This window comes from Triturus cristatus, chromosome 4_1 (genome assembly GCF_964204655.1).
Source record: "Triturus cristatus chromosome 4_1, aTriCri1.1, whole genome shotgun sequence".
In the NCBI taxonomy this organism is placed as follows: Eukaryota; Metazoa; Chordata; class Amphibia; order Caudata; family Salamandridae; genus Triturus; species Triturus cristatus.
In genome coordinates, this window is record NC_140585.1 from 377,685,320 (window position 1) to 377,704,313 (window position 18,994).

At 48.0% G+C, this 18,994-nt stretch overlaps 1 protein-coding gene across 2 annotated transcripts in view; it reads right to left on the reverse strand.

The window, feature by feature from the left end:
- Positions 1-18,994, reverse strand: part of FBLN1 (fibulin 1) — an 852,642-nt gene that overhangs the window by 655,217 nt on the left and 178,431 nt on the right. For both annotated transcript variants that reach the window (XM_085652428.1, XM_085652429.1), the window contains exon 3: positions 328-460. In XM_085652428.1, coding sequence (XP_085508554.1) covers positions 328-460 — 133 coding nt within the window. The remainder of the gene's footprint in view (positions 1-327; positions 461-18,994) is intronic.

Below are 18,994 nucleotides of genomic sequence, written 5' to 3' on the forward strand. Positions count from 1 at the left end.
TCACTCTGCCAAACATCAATGGGGTTTGAGCCAGATCCTTTGAAATTGGGTGACCAAGTACTAGAAATCGTCTTCCCACCTTGCTTAAGGTGTGGTGACTGTTACTAGATGTTTCTGTCCTGGATGTCCTGGGCAGGGAAATCAAACAATGATGCCGACGCACACAGAGAGAACTCCATGTACATCAGGGACATTGTTTTGTTTTATTTCAAGTAATAAAACTCTTGTTCTTCAAAAAGATTGTGCAAAATAACATTTGAATTCGTTTAGCAAAAGGCAAATAATGTTTATTTGCTTTCTCCCATCTAGAGATAATGAAAAAAGTACCTGTATGGACTTGCTTTCACAAGTGGAGTTTTCATTCTTTGATTCACAGTCATCATGATCATTAGCATGGTTGATGCCAGTTGAACAGTGGGTCTCTTCTAGCTGATTCATGCAGCATTGCTCTTGGTTAATCCTGCCAAAAGAGAATAAAACATCAGGAAGACTCTTTATCATTAGAAGTGAGAATATGCCAGAATCATTATTATCAACCTAATGCAAGAATCAGATTGTTGATGCAGAAACAGAACATGACAAAGTTGTAAAATCCAAACGTTTTGTATCAACCAGGCTTGCATAAATTAATAGTAGCTACAGATAGATTCGCCTGACCTTTCACAATAATTTGATCAGCAGCAAAAGACATAAAAGGCTACGACACAGAACCCCTCTAATGACACTGAAGAGCACATTTGTAACTATTCATCTGCGACTTGTAAAGAGTTATACGGATATTTTGAGTGGCAGAGGGGCACAGATCCTACAATCTGCCTTGTCCCTTTTACAGCTACCTTATTCTGCCAACTATCCATCACTAAGTTTCTTTTCACTACTAAATCCGATTGTATCGCAACTCAAAATTAGACAAAAAAAATGATTGCTTAATTCAATATTTAAGATGAGAATGATTGGAAAATCTTAATAAAACATTACCTAAAAGGTTATAGAATGAACATGTCACTAGCTACAATGAGAAGAACACGAGCTTAAGACTTTGATAAGGCTAGCTTTTGAATCTGAAAGAGACACGTTAGTGAGACCTTAGAATATCCCCAGGCATCAGACTGGATCCGGAAAGCTTTCGTCAGCAGGACCCCTGTGTGTCGATAGGCGTCGTTGTACGGCTCCGCGTGCGTCGCTGGCGTAGTATTCGCCGTGATGACGTCGCTGTAACTATTTAGACGCACCCACACGCGCTGACGTCCGTTCTTTCTTTTTCGCGCCAGAAAGCGCAGATCCGGAGAGAGCGGTACCCCGTCACTTGTTGACTAAGTATTTGTTTGTTATAATTTGTAAGTAAACTTACCCCTGGTGCATAGGGATGCCCGGTTTCAAGCTTTTCAGGGCCTGTCCGTGCATGATGTCGCTGACGGACCCGCACCGCGAGTGTCTCTTCTGCCTGGGGCGTGACCACAACACCGAGTCGTGCCCTCACTGCCAGGCCATGGCCCGGAAAACTTTGCGGGAGTGGTCCCGAAAGTGGCTGGAGGCCCGGGAGTCAGCCCCACGTCGTTCCAGGTCCCGGTCCCATGGGAGGTCGAGGGCTCGGTCGCAGAGCAAGCACCATCATTCAAAGTCTTCGCACTCGGAGTCAGGTAAGACGAAGCACAAGAAGTCGAAGAAGCGTCGCTGCTCTTCGTCCTCCCCTCGCCGGTCACGGGACGCAGCTGAGGGGGCAGGTGGCACCGCCCTTGTGGCTCCAATGGAGCCTGAGCAGCTACCGTTGGCTTACCCATCTTTCCCGGGTCCATCGGCGACTCCGGCCGAATTGCAAGAGTTCGTGTCTGCAATGGCACGTATCTTCGGCCCGTGCGACCCCGTCGGCATGCCTTCGGGCCCTGCGGGCCCACTGTTCTGCGTTCCTCGACGTCACCGGCTCCGGCCCCGACATTGTAGATGCCCAGAGGCCTCCATGCCTCTGGCCGTGGCTTCCCGTTCTTGCCAGTGGACCCCTAACAGCCCCCGCTGATATCGACGTCGCCAACTGCGACTTCTTTTCCTACGTCGACACGGTGCCGGAGGGATGTCTCCCGACGCCGATGGGGAACATTTACCTTTTTATTCACCCATGTCCTCGTCCACTTGTGGAGGAAGGGGAGGACTGGGAGGGGTTTGAAGACCCTCTCGCAGCACAGTGCGAGTCTGTCCCCGACTGGGATGAGAAGGCGGAGGCCGGTGGCCCGGATTACACTCCGGCGCCAGGTTCACCATCCCCTTCAGATACTATGGAGGAGAGTGTTACCTTTTCCATGGTGCTACGTAGGGTGGCCGAGGCTCTTGGCCTCGAGCTCCCTACTGTGGCCGTCAGGACCAACCTACTGACTGAAGTCCTTCGGCCAGCCTCTTCTTCTACAGAACCGTTGTTGCCGTTTAATGATGCACTAATGTGTTGGGCCACCAGGGGCCCAACACAGGGGCCCCTGTGGACAAGGGTGTAGGCAGACGCCACCGCCCGGCCCCGGGCGACCCTGCCTTCCTCACCAAACACCCTACACCTGAGAGTTTGGTGGTTCAGACCTCGACGTCTCAGAGTGCGTTTCCTTCTGCTTCACCAGACAAGGAATCCAAGAAGTTGGAGCAGTTTGGCAAGAAAATGTATTCTTCCGCAAGTTCTGGACTGCGGTCTGTGAACACTGCCTGTCTCTTGGGCCGCTATTCCCATTCTGTATGGGATGCGGTTGAACAAGTGCTACCTTAGTTTCCGGAGGTGGCCCGGGCACTTCTCTCCCAAGCTCTCATAGAGGGGAGAGACGCGGCCAAATTCACTATACGTTGTGGTCTTGATACAGCAGATTCGCTGGGTAGGGCAATTTCCACAACGGTGGCGCTCCGTCGTCATGCCTGGTTGAGGACGACTGGTTTTTCGGCAGATGTCCAGAATACTTTGAAGGACATGCCCTTCGATGACACTCGCCTCTTTGGTGATAAGGCGGATTCCACATTGGAGCGTTTCAAGGACTCTTGTGCCACAGCCAAGTCCTTAGGCCTTTCGGCTACACGTACTCCTTCCGCTTCTAACTTTCGTTCCTTTTGAAGCTCCGGAAGGGACGTACAAACACATTAATTTCAGAACAAGTCTGTGCAATAACAGTCCCAGCGCTCGCAGAGGCGGTTCACGGGGCCAGCGTACGGGTCAGTCCACCAACACCCCTGCTGCCAGTGCCTCCACACCTTCCTAGTCCGGTGTTTCAGACCCACCAGACGCCAGTGGGAGGCAGTATTCGTCATCACCTCCCCCACTGGCGCACCATTACATCAGACAGGTGGGTTTTGGAGATTGTTCGACGGGGCTACCCCCCTTCGAGTCTATCCCCCCAGCCATGCCACCACAGTTCCACCACATGTTGGAGGATCATTTGGCACTTCAGCAGGAAGTTACTGCCCTCTTGGCCAAGGGGGCCATCGAGCGCGTTCCGACACCAGAAGTAGGTTGTGGTTGTTACTCCCACTACTTCTTGGTTCCAAAGAAGGACAAGGGTCTACGTCCCATCTTAGACCTTCAGAGCGTAAATCGCTTCCTCCGGAAGGAGAAGTTCAAAATGCTCACTCTGGCTCAGGTCTTGTCTGCTCTTGACCCACAAGACTGGATGGTGGCACTGGACCTGCAGGACGCTTATTTTCATATTCCCGTCCTGCCAGCCCATCGGCGTTACCTGCGCTTCACGGTGGGTCAGGAGCATTTTCAGTACACCGTGCTCCCCTTTGGCTCTACCAGCGCCCCTCGGGTGTTCACAAAAGGGATGGTGGTGGTGGTCGCTGCTCATCTGCACAGATCAGGGATTTCAGTCTTCCCCTATCTCGATGACTGGTTGTTCAAGGCGGGCTCTCCCCACACAGTCGTCTCCCACCTCCAGACTACGGCCGACCTCCTGCATTTGCTGGGTTTTTCTATCAACCTGCCGAAGTCGCGCCCGATTCCCTCCCAGAAGCTTCTCTTTATCGGAGCAGTTCTGGACACGGCGCAGTTTCGGGTTTATCCTCCCGAACAGCGAGTCCAGGACATTCGGGCTGTGATTCCGATCTTTCAGCCCTTGTCCTGGGTTTTGGTCAAGACGACCTTGAGGCTGCTGGGACTCATGGCCTCCTGCATCCTGCTGACCAACAATTCCAGGTGGCACATGCAGGCTCTGCAGTCGGACCTGAAGTTCCAGTGGGTGCAGCATCAGGGGAACCTGTCCAACTACATCCAGATCTCGGAGGACACTGCACAACAATTGCAGTGGTGGCTCACGAATCAGCATTGGGTCAGTGGCAGATCCCTCTCCCTTCCCCAACCGGAGCACACAGTGGTGACGGATGCGTCCCTCCTGGGATGGGGCGGCCACATGAGGCGGAGATCAGAGGCCTCTGGTCTCCGTCGGCGATCCTTCTTGTACTGAAGGTATTCCTTCCCTCTGTCAGGGGGAAGGTAGTGCAGGTGCTCACGGACAACACCACCGCCATGTGGTACTGCACTAAACAGGGCGGGGTGGGGTCATGGACCCTATTGCAGGAGGCTCTACGCCTGTGGACATGGCTGGAACGTCACGGCATTTCCTTGACGGTTCAACACCTGGCGGGTTCTTTGAACGCCAGGGCGGACGAACTCAGCCGCCGGTGTCTGACGGATCACGAATGACGTCTTCACTCGGAGGTGGCGCAAGGTCTCTTTCAACAGTGGGGAGAGCCTTGGTTAGATCTATTAACCACAGAAGAAAAAGTGCAATGTCCGCATTTCTGCGCGTTGGAATTTTCAAGGCGGCACTCGCTCGATGACGCTTTTCATGGCGACTGGAGCTGCGGTCTGTGGTACACCTTTCCCCCTATACCTCTTCTGCCCAGAGTGCTGAAGAAAATCAGGCACGACCGGCGCCATGTCATCCTTGTGGCTCCGGACTGGCCTCGAAGAGTTTGGTATCCCGAGCTACTCGGTATGAGCCTGGATCCCCCAATCCGACTGCCTCATCGGGAGGATCTTCTTTCTCAGCAGCAGGGGACGGTTCTCCACCCGAACCTGTTCAGCCTCCACCTACATGCGTGGAGATTGAGCGGTGACAGCTGATTCCATTTGACTTGCCTCCCGAAGTCTGTGATGTCATACTGGCAGCCAGGCGTCCCTCCACTAAATCGGTATACGCCTGCAGGTGGAACAAATTTGTGGCATGGTGCACAGCCAAGACTGTGGACCCCCTTTCTGTCCCTCTTTCTGAGGTCCTTTTGTTCATTCTTTCTCTGGCCTAGCAGGGCTCTGCTCTGGGCACAATCAAGGGCTACCTTTAGGCCATTTCAGCCTTTCTGAGGCTTCCAGATCAGCCTTCTCTTATTAAGTCCCCTGTTGTACAGAGATTCTTAAAAGGCATTACGCATATGTTCCCTCCTGTTTCTTTCATAATGCTTCAGTGGGACTTGATTCTCATTTTGACTTATCTCATGTGCGCTCCCTTTGAGCCGCTTCACAATTGTCCTTTACGTCTTTTAACTTTGAAAACTGCCTTCCTGGTGGCTATCACCTCTGCCAGGAGAGTGAGTGAGCTTCAGGCTTTCTTGTAAGCCTCCTTTTCTGTCGGTTCATCCGGACAAGGTTGTGCTTCGTACTCGTCCTTCGTTCTTGCCAAAGGTTGTCACTGCCTTCCACAATGGGGCAGACTATCACCTTGCCCACTTTCTTTCCGCCTGCGCAGCCTTCCAAAGAGGAAGAGAGGCTCCACCGTCTGGACCCAAAACATGCGCTCTCCTTTTACCTGAATCGCACACAAGCATTCCGGGTGGATGACCAGCTCTTTGTTGGCTACGCAGGCGTCAGGAAAGGCCGGGCAGTTCACAAAAGGACTATCTCCTGCTGGGTCCTCTAGTGTATCAAGGCCTGTTATTCTATGGCTAAAAAGGAACCTCCGGTGGGGCTGCGTGCCCATTCTACCAGGGCGACAGCAGCTACTACTGCATTAGGACGCGGTGTCCCCCTGCAGGACATCTGTCAGGCTGCCACGTGGGTTTCGCTGCACACTTTTAAAAAGCATTATTGCCTTGACAGTCAGGTCCGGAGAGACTGCTTCTTTGGCCGTTCTGTTCTCCATGACTTTCTGGTGTAACCTTGTTCGCAGACCCACCACCGGGGTTGGTATTGCTGGGGTATCTATTCTAAGGTAAGGAATCTATCACTAACGTGTCTCTTTCAGATGCACAAGTTGCTACTTGTGTAACGATATCTCTGTAAGAGACATTAGATAGTGATAGATTCCTTACCACCCCACACATCCTTCCCGTTCTGCAAACTGATTTCTAGAGTTAAGGTCATCCTTTTGGGCCCTAGTTTCTATGCAACAGTGATCAGTATCTTACATGGCTCTGCATTCCTGTCGCGGAAAGTTGTGTACAGAACTGACGTAAACATGCGTGGGCGCGTCTAAGAAGCTCCAGTGACGTCATCTCAGCGAATAGGACGCCAGCGACGCACGCGGAGCCGTATGGTAAAGCCTATCGACGCGCAGGGGTACTGCTGACAAAAGCTTTCCGGATCAAGTCTGACGCCTGGGGATAGTCTAAGGTAAGGAATCTATCACTAACTAATGTCTCTTACAGATATATCGTTACACAAGTAGTAACTTGTGCTTTAGCATAGCACGATGAGGCAGGAAGCATGGTGAAACATTGATATAGACTTCAGATAGCACCAGCTTCTGTTCATGTTTTTTACAGTGTGGACATATTTCCAGTATCTGTGGTCATGGGCAGATGGAAGGATTTGGGGTGTTGCTTTTACATGGCAGGACTTTCTATGTTGACTGGGTACTAGATGTTGACTGGGTACTAGATGGCGTGTTTGAACTCAGAAAACAAGGCTGGGTCTCGGAGAATGTGAGGGAGATAATTTCACAGGAGCAAATCAAGTATGTCAAACAGTCTAACCCCAGAAAGTGTCCAAGAAGAATTAGAAAATGAATGCTGGCAGAATGTTAGGCATGAGATGGTGAAATAAATAGTATGAGGGAGAAGGCCATGTAAAGCCATGAAGACTAAGGGGAGTAATTTGGACTGCGCCCATTTTTGCACACAGTAAATTCACCAGAGACATCAAAGAGAATGAAGATGGAGCAATCTCGGCTCTGTGCAAACACATAGAAAATTCATACATGGCCATAAGCTTTTCAGTGGAGTGGAATTTGTGAAAGGCAGACATTTAGTAAGTTAATACAGGAATTGAGTAAGTCAATTGAAATCCAGTTGCTCAAGTTTTTAAAGAAAAAAGGATGTTGGGATACAAATTGATAGTTTAAAGGGCAGGAGGGTCATCAGTGACTTCTTGATGAGGTGCAGTACAGCCATAGACTTAAGACATCCTAAAGATAGTCAAAATCACCATGGGTGAAGAGAATGGTTGGCGGGGAGGAGCATCGCCACCACTTAAATGCCTTTAAATATGAAAAATAAAATGATAATTTATTACCATTTTATTTTTCATCATCCTGTCCTGAACAGAGTGTCAGGATGGGATGGGGCCTGCTGAGTGGCAGCAGGGAGGAGTGGTAGTTATAAGGCTGCCTCTCTGCTGTTTAAAGTGCGCATGTCTTGCGACGGCCAGCCAGACATTTGCACTTTAAACCTCTAAACCCAGCTGTCTTAACAGTTGAGAGCAACTGCAGGCCTCCAGCATGCTGGGGAGTGCCGGGACAGGCAGCTCCTTCCAATTGGGGCAGTGCTCTCCTGCTGGTTAACAGCATGTGAGCAGCGTCTGGATTGGGCCAGGGAGTTTGCTGGGTCCACACTGCAGTTGAGAAAAAAAAAAAGAGGTCCAGAGCGGAAGACGTGTCCGGTAAGGGTTTTAATTATATTTTAATTTTATTTGTGCTCGCCCCGCCCCCTACCTTCTCTCTCCCTGTAGATACCAGTCGCCACTGCTAAAGGCAGAGTAAGAATGAGAAGAAGAGGGGTGCAGTTCGAGTTTCAGATAGTCAATTTTCAATGAAAAATAAGAAGCAAAGCTGTTTGCAGAGAGGTTTGTTTGTGTTGGGAGAGAAGGGGGCAAATAGCACAGAATAGTTTCTGTAGATTAGGTTTGAGGGTGTAGATAAAATTAAGCTAATATGATGATTTTTATGCAGTTACGAAACAATCAATACACTAAGAGTCATTTTGTTGATAACAAGGTATTCGAGTGTAGGATTTCTGCTAAATGCATGCACATTTGTTCTTTGAGGGCATTGATAATCTGTACAATCTAGGTCGGTGGGTCAGGGATTGGAGGGGGATCAGGGATTGGAGGAGATGAAGCTGTGGACAGGGTTGTGAGAGTTGAATGCCGACATAATTGTGCTAATGAGTTTGCCAAAAGAGGAGTTTCAAGAGGAGTCCGTTTGTTGTGAATTGAGTGTATACACCAAGTATTGAGTCAAGGGATACTGTTCATATCAAGCTAAGAGTGTAGAAAAGTGCCCATTTTTGACATTGTGAGACCCACTTTTTTGCCCTAGTACTGATGCTTTATGATTGACGTTGCAGTTGCACTGGTGCTAGTGTACTCTCCTTAAAACAAGGTAAATGTCAACTGTAATGCAATTGGCAAGGACTTTAGCACCCCTGTTATTCTCTAGTAAATGGTACCCCTGGTAACTAAGGCATGGATACTAGAGAGGGTCCCTAAGGATTGCAGCATGTATTATGCCACCCTAAGGGACCCACACTGAAACTGCATGCAGAACATTTTGAAAACACGACATGGCACACTCCGTGTGGGCCATGCCAAGGTACACTACATATACTATACGTAAGTCACCCCTACAGACGGCCTTATAACCCTAAGGCAGGGTGCATTATATTATATATGAGGGCTTATCTGCATAGGCAGATAGGCCCCTGTGATGTCTAGTTCTATTATGAAGATATTGCAAGTGAATAGTCAACCATCTTCTGTAGATGTACTGGGCACTTGTCATTACGAGTGATGGCTGCACTGGAACCAATGAGGTTTGGTATCAAACACCTCATCTCAATAAATCTATACTGATGCCAGTCTCAGACATGCACCCAGAGGTCACCTTAGAGGGGCCCCCTGAACACCTACTAGTCCTCTATTGTGCTGGCTGTTATCCTCCATCTTGCCACCACAGATGAATATCTACCCTCCGTAGGTGAGAGCCTGCGGTCTCAGAGGCCAGAAACAATGCCTGTACCGGTGGAAGGTGTTCGCAGCTACTCCAGCAGGATGGCAAGAGAATTATCATGTCAAGGACAGAGGCTTCAAAGTCTCTGCCGCCCTGCATATGCGACCACGGCTTCTCCCAAAACTTAAGGAATGTCACTCCCTGCCCTGAGGCCCATTTGGCACCAGAACAGGTGGGAAAATTAGATGGTCAGAAGGTCACCCGAAGTGAACATTCGAGAAAGAGTTTCACCATCTTGTTTTTAGTGAAGCTAGAAACTCTGGTCAGGATTATGCCCACTCTCCACAGGAAGTTGTCATAAAGGGAGTATAGTCACCCCAGGGGTAAGAAGCCCATTGGCTACTACCCTACACTCCACTAAATGCCCCTAAATTCAGTATTTAGGGGTTCCCCTGATGTCAGGAACTCAGATTCATCTACTAGGAACCGAAGAAAGGACAAAGAAGAGCTGAAGTTGTGAGAACAGAGGTTCTGCACTGAAATTGGTGCCAAACCCTGCCTGGCTGCTTGCACCACTACAATGACGAATATCGACTCATATAGAAGCTGTACAGCCTCCCCAAATCCTTGGAGAGCTGTTCTAAAAATTAAACAGCCCTTTACTTCAACTTGTTGACCATTTGGTCCAACGAGGGAGCATCTATCCAGGAAGAAGTCTTTGCTGCTCCAGGAGGTCAGATCTGTCTTCTTGCCAAGATTGGAGATGTAAGGCCCTCCAGGAGTCGCTCAGCCCCAATACCCTGGGTACCGGAGCCTTTGCCACAAGCAAGGCTTATTGTGTGTCCAGTCCGGGCACCAACGACGTCAAGCTGACCTGGCAACGAGGAACTTCAGGATCACTGATGTCGCCATCTGATAGATTAGAGGGTTTTAATCCACTTCAGATCTCAGAGGTCACACGCCTTCTGCTGGCATCGCAGTCTGGTTCTCCCAAGGACCCCTGCCCAGCTGCGCGACTTAAAAATATTCCTGAGGTTGTGGCCTCTACCCTTACGCCTTTGTTTAATACCATCATAGACGTAGGCGAATACCCCCGGTTGTGGAAATCCACCTCAATACTCCGCTAATAAAAAAAAACTAATTTGGATAAAAACGATCCCAACAACTACAGACCCATATCTCGACTCCCGCTGCCGGCCAAGTTGCTGGAGAAAGCCATCAATAGGCAGCTCAGCTCTTTCTTTCAAAGCACAAAAGTACTGGACCCCACGCAGTTTGGGTTTCATGCAGGTCACAGCACGGAGCTGGCCCTGATCAAGGCCACGGAGGAGGTCAGAGCGGCGGTTGATCAGGGAGGGGTGGCGGTCCTGATCCTACTGGATCTGTCCACGGCCTTCGATACGGTCCATCACCATGTGCTGATGGACCGTTTGTCGAAGGTGGGGGTGGACGGCAGGGCCTGGCATCTCCTGAAATCTTTCCTGGCGGACAGAATCCAAACAGTTGAGCTGGGGCAGGACAAATCTAAGCCTTTTGCCCTCCCATGCGGGGTGCCGCAGGGGTCCTCCCTGAGCCCCACGCTTTTTAACATTTATGTCAGCCCATTGGCGGCATTGATAAGATCTTTCGGGCTCCAACTAACACCCTATGCAGACGACACACAAATTGTGTTGTCCATACAACGAGGGACCAAAGATATTATGGCCTCTAACTAATGTCTGTTACAGATATATCGTTACACAAGTAGTAACTTGTGCTTTAGCATAGCACGATGAGGCAGGAAGCATGGTGAAACATTGATATAGACTTCAGATATTACCAGCTTCTGTTCATGTTACTTACAGTGTGGACTTATTTCCAGTAGCTGTGGTCATGGGCAGATGGAAGGATTTGGGGTGTTGCTTTACATGGCAGGTCTTTCTATGTTGACTGGGTACTAGATGTTGACTGGGTACTAGATGGCGTGTTTGAACTCAGAAAACAAGGCTGGGTCTCGGAGTATGTGAGGGAGATAATTTCATAGGAGCAAATCAAGTATGTCAAACAGTCTAACCCCAGAAAGTGTCCAAGAAGCATTAGAAAATGAATGCTGGCAGAATGTTAGGCATGAGATGGTTAAATAAATAGTATGAGGGAGAAGGCCATGTAAAGCCATGAAGACTAAGGGGAGTAATTTGGACTGCGCCCATTTTTGCACACAGTAAATTCACCAGAGACATCAAAGAGAATGAAGATGGAGCAATCTCGGCTCTGTGCAAACACATAGAAAATTCATACATGGCCATAAGCTTTTCAGTGGAGTCGAATTTGTGAAAGGCAGACATTTAGTAAGTTAATACAGGAATTGAGTAAGTCAATTGAAATCCAGTTGCTCAAGTTTTTAAAGAAGAAAGGATGTTGGGATACGAATTGATAGTTTAAAGGGCAGGAGGGTCATCAGTGACTTCTTGATGAGGTGCAGTACAGCCATAGACTTAAGACATCCTAAAGATAGTCAAAATCACCATGGGTGAAGAGAATGGTTGGCGGGGAGGAGCATCGCCACCACTTAAATGCCTTTAAATATGAAAAATAAAATGATAATTTATTACCATTTTATTTTTCATCATCCTGTCCTGAACAGAGTGTCAGGATGGGGTGGTGCCTGCTGAGTGGCAGCAGGGAGGAGTGGTAGTTATAAGGCTGCCTCTCTGCTGTTTAAAGTGTGCATGTCTTGCGACGGCCAGCCAGACATTTGCACTTTAAACCTCTAAACCCAGCTGTCTTAACAGTTGAGAGCAACTGCAGGCCTCCAGCATGCTGGGGAGTGCCGGGACAGGCAGCTCCCTCCAATTGGGGCAGTGCTCTCATGCTGGTTAACAGCATGTGAGCAGCGTCTGGATTGGGCCAGGGAGTTTGCTGGGTCCACACTGCAGTTGAGAAAAAAAGAGGTCCGGAGCGGAGGACGTGTCCGGTAAGGGTTTTAATTATATTTTAATTTTATTTGTGCGGTGCGCGCCCCGCCCCCTACCTTCTCTCTCCCTGTAGATGCCAGTCGCCACTGCTAAAGGCAGAGTAAGAATGAGAAGAAGAGGGGTGCAGTTCGAGTTTCAGATAGTCAATTTTCAATGAAAAATAAGAAGCAAAGCTGTTTGTAGAGAGGTTTGTTTGTGTTGGGAGAGAAGGGGGCAAATAGCACAGAATAGTTTCTGTAGATTAGGTTTGAGGGTGTAGATAAAATTAAGCTAATATGATGATTTTTATGCAGTTACGAAACAATCAATACACTAAGAGTCATTTTGTTGATAACAAGGTATTCGAGTGTAGGATTTCTGCTAAATGCATGCACATTTGTTCTTTGAGGGCATCGATAACCTGTGCAATTTAGGTCTGTGGGTCAGGGATTGGAGGGGGATCAGGGATTGGAGGAGATGAAGCTGTGGACAGGGTTGTGAGAGTTGAATGCCGACATAATTGTGCTAATGAGTTTGCCAAAAGAGGAGTTTCAAGAGGAGTCCGTTTGTTGTGAATTGAGTGTATACACCAAGTATTGAGTCAAGGGATACTGTTCATATCAGGCTAAGAGTGTAGAAAAGTGCTCATTTTTGACATTGTGAGACCCACTTTTTTGCCCTAGTACTGATGCTTTATGATTGACGTTGCAGTTGCACTGGTGCTAGTGTACTCTTCTTAAAACAAGGTAAATGTCAACTGTAATGCAATTGGCAAGGACTTTAGCACCCCTGTTATTCTCTAGTCGATGGTACCCCTGGTAACTAAGACATGGATACTAGAGAGGGTCACTAAGGATTGCAGCATGTATTATGCCACCCTAAGGGACCCACACTGAAACTGCATGCAGAACATTTTGAAAACACGACATGGCACACTCAGTGTGGGCCATGCCAAGGTACACTACATATACTATACGTAAGTCACCCCTACAGACGGCCTTATAACCCTAAGGCAGGGTGCATTATATTATATATGAGGGCTTATCTGCATAGGCAGATAGGCCCCTGTGATGTCTAGTTCTATTATGAAGATATTGCAAGTGAATAGTCAACCATCTTCTGTAGATGTACTGGGCACTTGTCATTACGAGTGATGGCTGCACTGGAACAATGAGGTTTGGTATCAAACACCTCATCTCAATAAATCTATACTGATGCCAGTCTCAGATTTATTGTGACATGCACCCAGAGGTCACCTTAGAGTGGCCCCCTGAACACCTACTAGTCCTCTATTGTGCTGACTGTTATCCTCCATCTTGCCACCACAGATGAATATCTACCCTCCGTAGGTGAGAGCCTGCGGTCTCAGAGGCCAGAAACAATGCCTGTACCGGTGGAAGGTGTTCGCAGCTACTCCAGCAGGATGGCAAGAGAATTATCATGTCAAGGATAGAGGCTTCAAAGTCTCTGCCGCCTTGCATATGCGACCGCGGCTTCTCCCAAAACTTAGGGAATGTCACTCCCTGCCCTGAGGCCCATTTGGCACCAGAACAGGTGGGAAAATTAGATGGTCAGAAGGTCACCCGAAGTGAACATTCGAGAAAGAGTTTCACCATCTTGTTTTTAGTGAAGCTAGAAACTCTGGTCAGGATTATGCCCACTCTCCACAGGAAGTTGTCATAAAGGGAGTATAGTCACCCCAGGGGTAAGAAGCCCATTGGCTACTACCCTACACTCCACTAAATGCCCCTAAATTCAGTATTTAGGGGTTCCCCTGATGTCAGGAACTCAGATTCATCTACTAGGAACCGAAGAAAGGACAAAGAAGAGCTGAAGTTGTGAGAACAGAGGTTCTGCACTGAAATTGGTGCCAAACCCTGCCTGGCTGCTTGCACCACTACAATGACGAATATCGACTCATATAAAAGCTGTACAGCCTCCCCAAATCCTTGGAGAGCTGTTCTAAAAATTAAACTGCCCTTTACTTCAACTTGTTGACCATTTGGTCCAACGAGGGAGCATCTATCCAGGAAGAAGTCTTTGCTGCTCCAGGAGGTCAGATCTGTCTTTTTGCCAAGATTGGAGATGTCAGGCCCTCCAGGAGTCGCTCAGCCCCAATACCCTGGGTATCGGAGCCTTTGCCGCAAGCAAGGCTTATTGTGTGTCCAGTTCGGGCACCAACGACGTCAAGCTGACCTGGCAACGAAGAACTTCAGGATCACTGATGTCGCCATCTGATAGATTAGAGGGTTTTTATCCGCTTCAGATCTCAGAGGTCACAAGCCTTCTGCTGGCATCAAAGTCTGGTTCTCCCAAGGACCCCTGCCCAGCTGCGCGACTTAAAAATATTCCTGAGGTTGTGGCCTCTACCCTTACGCCTTTGTTTAATACCATCATAGACGTAGGCGAATACCCCAGGTTGTGGAAATCCACCTCAATACTCCCGCTAATAAAAAAAAAACTAATTTGGATAAAAACGATACCAACAACTACAGACCCATATCTCGACTCCCGCTGCTGGCCAAGTTGCTGGAGAAAGCCATCAATAGGCAGCTCAGCTCTTTCTTTCAAAGCCCAAAAGCACTGGACCCCACGCAGTTTGGGTTTCATGCAGGTCACAACACAGAGCTGGCCCTGATCAAGGCCACGGAGGAGGTCAGAGCGGCGGTTGTTCAGTGAGGGGTGGCGGTCCTGATCCTACTGGATCTGTCCGCGGCCTTCGATACGGTCCATCACCATGTGCTGATGGACCGTTTGTCGAAGGTGGGGGTGGACGGCAGGGCCTGGCATCTCCTGAAATCTTTCCTGGCGGACAGAATCCAAACAGTTGAGCTGGGGCGGGACAAATCTAAGCCTTTTGCCCTCCCATGCGGGGTGCCGCAGGGGTCCTACCTGAGCCCCACGCTTTTTAACATTTATGTCAGCCCATTGGCGGCATTGATAAGATCTTTCGGGCTCCAACTAACACCCTATGCAGACGACACACAAATTGTGTTGTCCATACAACGAGGGACCAAAGATATTATGGCCTCGAGATGTCATGATCGCCTGAAAGATATCTCTAGTTGGATGGCCTCTAATTGCCTGAAATTGAATGCAGGCAAGACCGAGGTCATTATATTTGGGAACAATCCCAATATCTGGACTCCTGGCCTGAGGTAATGGGAAATCTACCAGCTCCCTCAGGCAAAGCCAAAAACTTGGGTGTGATCATGGATTATAAACTTGATTTAGGGGACCAGGTCAGCGAGGCGGTATCTACCTGCTTCTATCTCCTTAGGATACTGAGAAAAATTTAATATTTTCTTCCAGTAGATGGTTTCAGGACAGCAGTCTCAGCCCTCATTTTGTCGCGCCTTGATTACTGTAATATTCTGTACCTGAACCTGAAAAAAAAACATCTGTACAGACTACAGACAGTACAAAATGCAGCAGCGAGACTGCTAACTGGGATACCTAGGTTTGCCTCTGCTCGAGACGGACTCCGGCAACTGCACTGGCTGCCAGTTACAAGACGAGCACAATTCAAAGCACTGTGCATGGTGTTTAAGGCACTGAGGGGCAATGGCCCAGAATTTCTGACCAGCTGCTTTGAATGGTATGTTCCGGGTAGAGCGTTGCGCTCCACCGATGGAAGACTGGTAGCCGTCCCCCGAATAAAAAAGGCCAGTTGGGGAGGCAGAAGCTTTTCCTATTGTGTGGCGAAAGCCTGGAACAGTCTGCCGGCACATCTAAGGAATGCCTCGGAGCTACTTTCTTTCAGAAAGGGGCTGAAGACTTGGTTATTCACAGTATAGGCACCCCTTGTTTCCAGTGAGTCAGTGTGTAGCGCCAGGACACCCATGGGTATAAGTGCGCTTTATAAGCTTCTATAACATAACCGAGGCCAACACAGAGAGTGGCCCTGCTATCCGGTTTTCTCTCACTCACCAGGAAGCCAAAACCTAGTGAGGGCCTCTAACAGCAGCGACCTGCTGGCCAAAACATCTCTGCACCCGAGCTCCCCAGGCTGGCTTCACAGAAACCGACTGTGTCCCTGTGCCCCAGAGACCCTCAAAAGCCGACCCCTGTTCTGCTGGACTTGTCCCAAAGTCCCCAAATGAAGCCATTCTTTTGCAGGGACTTCTTCTAAAGACTTTAACGTGTAGCGCTCAAGACTACCAACGCGACTAGCATCTCTGCACCCACATACATAAGGGCATGTAAAACTAAACTGCTGATGGTGTCTTAGACCTAGTAGGCAACCTCCAAAACTGTTTGCAAGTATATTTGAGTGAATGTTTCTCCCATAGGATAACAGTACAGTGTTCAAGGCTCATACCTTAAAACTGTTATTTGACTGTATTAAGTAATTTTGCAATGTCAATCAGTTGGGGCAGGGGGTAACTCTGTCCTGGTTCATGTCATATAGCGAGGTCTGCGATGTTTGTATGTGTTCGCAAGGTAGAGGTACTAAGCCTTCGTTGTTTAGTGATTTTAGTTGGTACTGGACATGCAACTCTTGATTAGGTTAAGGCAGGGTTGGAGTCGCAGAATGTCACTGATTGAGCTCATTTTGAGGTTGAATTTAGTTTTTGGGCATTTATTGTGGTTTGATGTCGGTCAGTATGGAGGCAAGAAGTCAGACTGAAGATGATGGTGAGAGAATGGATCTTTGGGGTACTGTACAGTAAGCCAAAAGTTGTATTAGAAATATATTTTTGTTCTTTGGTGAGTACATCGGTTTGGAGAGATAGATAGATAGATAGATAGATAGATAGATAGATAGATAGATAGATAGATAGATAGATAGATAGATAGATAGATAGATAGATAGATAGATAGATAGATAGATAGATAGATAGATAGATAGATAGATAGATAGAACGAACATTGGAGGTTACAACTGTGTGGTTCTAGTTAAGTCAGACTTTCATAGAAAGAGCATTTTTTTTTTTGCCAATAACTTTGGCGCTCTTTGACTAATCCTCATAAAACTTTCCAGAAAAGTTCATACACCTCAGGTCCTTCTTGGCAAGTTTTGGGGTGACCCGTCAAGCAGGGGTCCAAGAAAAAAAAAAAAAGAGGTCCTCAAAATGCTTTCCCTATGCAATTTCCATAGGGAAAATTAGACAATAACACAGGAAAAAGAGACTGACCAGAATTACACCAAATTTGGCAGAAAGCTATATCTTAACCCAAAAAGCGTGATTTTTGATCGTGTTAATTGGTTCAATAGTTTTGAAGAAATTAAGGTTCAAAATGTGTAGATATATTGAAAGTTGGACTGAAATTCTAATATGTAAGTCTTCTGATCTGTTGAGGGGACTTTTTTTTTTTAACCGAACACTCAGCTTGGCAGGTGTAACATGAATCAAAATGTTGCTGCGGCCATTAGAAAACTCGTGGACTTGTCCTCTCTCCTGAAAATCATATTACACAAAAAGGATAAAAGGGGCAGGAAAGAGGTTCCCTGAACCTCTAGGCGTTGTAGGGGTTCCAGAGGGACCACCCCTCCCCTGGGGCCAAAATTGTTATAATTATTTTGTTTACTCGCATTGCAGTCTCACAGGAGTTCTATCGAATTTCCCCTGGGCTGGGGATGCATTTCTACTGATCTAATATTTGGAGAGAGGCGTTCGAGGCCTCACCTCCCCTTGACAAGTTATGGTGCAGAGGACCCCATCACCCAGGCCCGACACAGCACTGTCCCACAGATCACATCCCTTCCCCCCCTCTCCCCCCCCTAGTATTTGTACAGGAGTGGCCGATGCATCGCCTGTTCCCACCGGCCCATGTTTAGGGCAGTGGGGGTACATTGGCTGCACAGCATCCCGCCTCCCCAGGCAGCAGCAGGGCAGCCAGGGGATCAGTGTTTTGCCCCTGTCAGCAGAAACGACAGGGGGTGCGTGCGGGAATGGAGCAGGGTCTTGGAGCTCCTCCAGTGGGCCCTCCAGGGGGCCCCCAATGATAGACGAAGCTGTAGGTGTCGAAGGTGGGACCCGGTCACCCGGAATTCTTTTCTAAATATGGAATGAGGCAGCAAAAAATAAACTACAACAAAGGGAGATGCTGATTTATTATTCACTGATTCCAGTGAGGAGCGCCCCATAAGGCCTTTGTGGACTAATTTGCATTTTATTTCCTCCTTTGTGGTGCCCCAATAGTGGTAGGTGCACCACCAACATTTTGTCAGCGTGTTTTGGAGGCTGCAGGAGTGTAGCAACCCCTCAAACATTATATATTAACACTAACCCTATGTTTCCTGGGGCGTGTCGAGCATGACTTCGGGAAAGGTTTAGGATAATTTAAGTATTCACACAGTTGAAGCTTTTCTCGTCAGCTGAGGGTTGTAGAGACCCCCTTGTGGTTGGTTTTATGACTGCATTAAGTGGTCTGAGAAGTGTAGAAAAAAATATAGAACTCATGCCGGAACCGTTCCGTCATGGCCCCGCCCGCGCTCAGAACCTTCAGCGTGGCGCGGAAATCCGCGCCGCGCTGAAGGGGTTAATGTTGTTATGAATGTAAATGCTTTATTTATAGGTTTGACAAACATTGCAAAGTTATGAAAAAAGATATGGTTTTGGATTCTATTGGTTTTCAATGTTGTGTTCGGACATGAGAATACTGCTTTATTAAGGTAGTGATCACTTGGCAAAGCCAATAGACTTGCCTTTATGTATTGATGTGGTCACTCCTTAAAAAAGCAGATAAGTCTGTCTTTTATATACTAGTGGTGTGACCGCTTGACAAAGCCAGTAGGCCTGCCTTATTTAAAACGGGCACACCTCCTTATATTGGGATGTTGCATCTGATGTAGATGGGGGGTTGTTATTATGGGGGATCACAGCCTACTAGGGGTCAAATTTGATTTGAGGTTGTCACTAAAGGCATTTTTTACATGTATCGAGTGAACATATTTGTAATTCAATGTGTAGTATTTAGCAGCATGTGTGTAAT